The 3864-nt window shown below is 36.6% G+C and overlaps 1 protein-coding gene across 1 annotated transcript; it reads right to left on the bottom strand.

Moving 5' to 3' along the window:
- Positions 1 to 31: 31 nt before the first annotated feature.
- On the bottom strand, positions 32 to 2400 carry LOC110444609 (zinc transporter ZIP11-like; the record flags this gene model as incomplete). Its single annotated transcript, XM_021488974.1, has 4 exons — positions 2247 to 2400; positions 1429 to 1467; positions 257 to 424; positions 32 to 140 (listed from the first exon to the last, which is right to left on the bottom strand). Coding segments are annotated over exons 1-4 (424 nt in total), but the record flags the coding sequence as incomplete, so codon positions are not given.
- Between the last annotated feature and the right edge of the window lie 1464 nt (positions 2401 to 3864).

Consider the following 3864-nt stretch of genomic DNA (forward strand, 5'->3'; position numbering starts at 1 on the left):
ACATTATCCTCCTTCTCTACTTTATACTTACTAGATGTGTAATTATTTTGGTTAACAAAATCTATCTGTACATTATCCTCCTTCTCTACTTTGGATGAAGCTGCTTCTAGTGTCACAATGAGGTTGGAACTGTTGGCTCCCTGAAACACAATCACACACAAATGTAGCCTCAAACTCAGCAACAAACATTCCTGATAGAAATCCATCAGTAAAACTGTTAATTACAGGAAATGTCCCTCCTACAAAAGATACTCACCAAGTAAGGCATGAGAACGTCAGCACCATACACAAACACGGCTCCTAGTATAAATCCTATGCTAACAGGAATGAAGGACCACTGTCCCTGTTCTCCATACAGACCAGAACGTTCAGCCATTTCTATAGCGGGGGCAAGAAGTGACCAGTAGGACGCAGCTGTCATCACCTGGAAGACAACAAGAGAAGTAGTTCACCAGGTCTACTAGGGGTATTTATTTTGTTTAGCGTCCTAATAACAGCTTAGATCATTTAATGGTTTGCCTCTGTACAGTTAATGTATGCATGTGTGCTGAAGGTGGTATCTTGGTGTATTTGACTCAATGTGATATCAAAGATCTGATGTCGACTTTGAAAAGTAGTACCTCTCGTAAATACCATGCCAAAGGCAAACTAAATCACCACCCAACACTACTGGCAAATCCTACCAGCCCCAGTTTTTTTTTAATTTACCCAGGGTGTGTGATATGACCTTGTGATTTGTGACATGACTGAATGAATTTTGGACACAACCCATTTCTTCCTGATGTAAATTTGACTTAAGTGTTGTTTTTCTTACATGTACATGAACAAGATCTTTTTAACACACCTGGTTACCCCAAGTTTTGTAACATGACTCTAAAATTAATGACACAACCAATGTAGGCCTTTAAATTTTGCGATATTTGAACAGCATACATATCTGTTAATCTGTTATTTTGGAATCTACTAAATTGATCCTTACTTGCAAAAGATAATTATGAAAATTTGTTGTTGATCATGAAATTAATGTGTCACATTAAATCAACATTTCACAAGCAATGCTGAATATTGGATCCAACTCGGAGACCTTGATGTGGAGGTCACAGGTGTTAGAGACACTAAAATAATGATTGTAGGAATTTAAAATATATATCTTTTCTACCATTATTATACATGTAGAAATTTATAATGCTCAATAATAATAAATTGTGTTATCAATTTGACAATTCTCCCAGTTTTTGATATTCAGAGAGGGTGTGATACAAAACTTATCTCCCACCAGGCCCTCATACAGTGACCTTCAATGGGGCCTTATTCAGTATACATGTATGATATATTGATTTTAGGCTAAAAAAACCATTGTACAAATAAATCATTCTTATTGCCTAAAGAAGAAAATATTTGAGTAAAGACTATAGCATTACTACTTACACCAGCAGCAAACCCCAGACTGGCATCCAACACTTTTCTCTGTAACAAATTCAAATGAAGTTCATATAAAACCAGATTTAATTTGTGAATGTTCCTGCCTGTTTTGGTGTATGCATCTATATATAAATCACCCAATTTGGACTAGTCTGTACTATATATTATCACCCAATTTGGACTAGTATGTACTATATACAATCACACAGCAACTTACTTTCTTTAGGTCAAACAAAATAAACGTAGTGTTTCTGTTTTCAGCTCTTAAAAAATACAGTCTACAAGTAAGTACATTTAGTTAAAACTTTTTTATTTTTCATTTTTTTTATTATAAAGAATAAAAAAATCTATATTGCAACAACCTTAAAACTATATGTACCAAACACGCACAACTTATGCCTTAACTTTTGTTTATTCTAGCCTTCAATATATGTACACGAACACATGAATGTATCGATTCTACCACCGTCCACGTGATAATGAGAAGCAAGGGACGTAAACGCTGCTGTAGATACTAAACTATAACACACAACTTCTCACAACTTACGTGAGATCCGCTACACCTCATACACCTTTATCGAACACCAGATCGACGTTGCAAATTTGAAAAACAATTATGTCCCTGGCAAAGTACAAATAAGACGATTTTGTGTTTTGTGGCATTGTCCAGAGTAGCAGTAAAAGTTACGTAACGCTATTGCACATACGCACACCCGTACGGCATACACACACCTGTACGGCATAGGGCAAACACACCTGGCATACACACACATGTACGGCATAGGGCAAACACACCTGTGTCGATTTCAGACAAAAGAACGTACCTGATTGCTCTGAAATACAAAAACCAGTCCTGCTCCAGCTGCTGTGAGTCCCCATGTAAACAACGTACCCAGAATTGTCTGGACGGTAGCGCTGTAACCGTCTATCATGTTGCCAACTGTACATGTTATGTACGACCACTTCCGGCTACTTCGTTCCCACACGTGATCACAAAATGAAAGTAGACTGACCCATTTTCATAGACTTGCTCAAGACCAAGAATAGGCGAAATTGAACTTTACGTTTCCTCAAACTATATACAAATGTCATATGAAAATTAAACTTAAATTTACAGCAACCTCACACAGAAAGACCAGTGGACGAGGGGGGAAAAGGGAGAGAAAAAAACTGCGATGAAAAGGAAAAATAAAGGTGGGTACATGGATAGGTACCAGAGAACTGCATGGTTATTATTGTTAGTGGGGTGTACATGTAGTGCTGACTGTTTCACTGGCAGTAGACGTTTAATTCGGGGTTTGGGGAGGCTAGATTATGATAGTGGATCTGGTTATATATTATATATCATTTTATAATTGAGGTAGTCGGACAATGCAACATACAAGTGTACGTTCCATTATACAATAGGTGTACAGTCTGTACATCTGTACAATAGGTGTACAGTCGACATAAAACAAGATACTATATAAAGATATAAATGAAAAAAATTAAAGCAGGTCATCATCAAACACAAAACCTCTCAAAAAAATAGTCAAAGCAAGAAACAATTCAAACTAAATTATATAACTACAGATCATTTAGTATTAAATCGATTATAGGAAAACTACTACTTCATCGGACCACCAGGGGTACAGTACATGAATATCGACAATTTATTTGTCCATGAACAACACGGGTTCTGAAGTGGAAGGTCGTATATCGATATACATGTATATATTGTACAAAGCCTGCTATAGTTATACCCGGACTTCAAAACACATTAAAAAACTTTGATGACATTTTCCCAGTCAATTACAGGTTGCACAATAATGGCCAGGAACATATTGGAGTGAATAGAACATTTCTTGCATAATATGAAACAAAAATTGTTCATTACTGGTCGTGAATCGAAAAACCTGTCACAAGTAGGATCCCAGGACGTGTCATAGGACCTGCGCTGTTTTTGATTTGCGTGAACGATATACCCAAAGTACTTGTGAACAGAATAAAATGATCGCAGATGACGAAACGATTTTATACCAAGGATTGTCATTGGACAAGCACTTGACTGATGTACCAAGTACCTAAGCATTTACCTAAGGCCAGAAAATACGTGATCTCTCAACGTAGTATTAAAAAGGAACGTATTGGAAATTCACATTTGAGGACCTCTGCAGATGTCCGGAATCAATAAAAATATCAAATAGTCATTAAAGATATGTAACGAAGGACTACAATGCCAGCACGTTAACATTTGTATCCAGTCTGTCTTACACAGACACGTTTAAATCTTTCAGATATCAACGATGGACCATAGAAGTGTCAGGTCGGATATTGCAGAAATTGTTAAAATCCATACAGATACAATCCGAGAAAATTTCTTGAAGCCTAGCTTCACATTATCATTGCAAGCTTTGTAAGTTCCAATAAAAGAAGGATGACATTTTGAAAAGTACCAGATCA

Source organism: Mizuhopecten yessoensis, unplaced genomic scaffold, assembly GCF_002113885.1.
Source record: "Mizuhopecten yessoensis strain PY_sf001 unplaced genomic scaffold, ASM211388v2 hete_36151030, whole genome shotgun sequence".
Classification (NCBI taxonomy): Eukaryota; Metazoa; Mollusca; class Bivalvia; order Pectinida; family Pectinidae; genus Mizuhopecten; species Mizuhopecten yessoensis.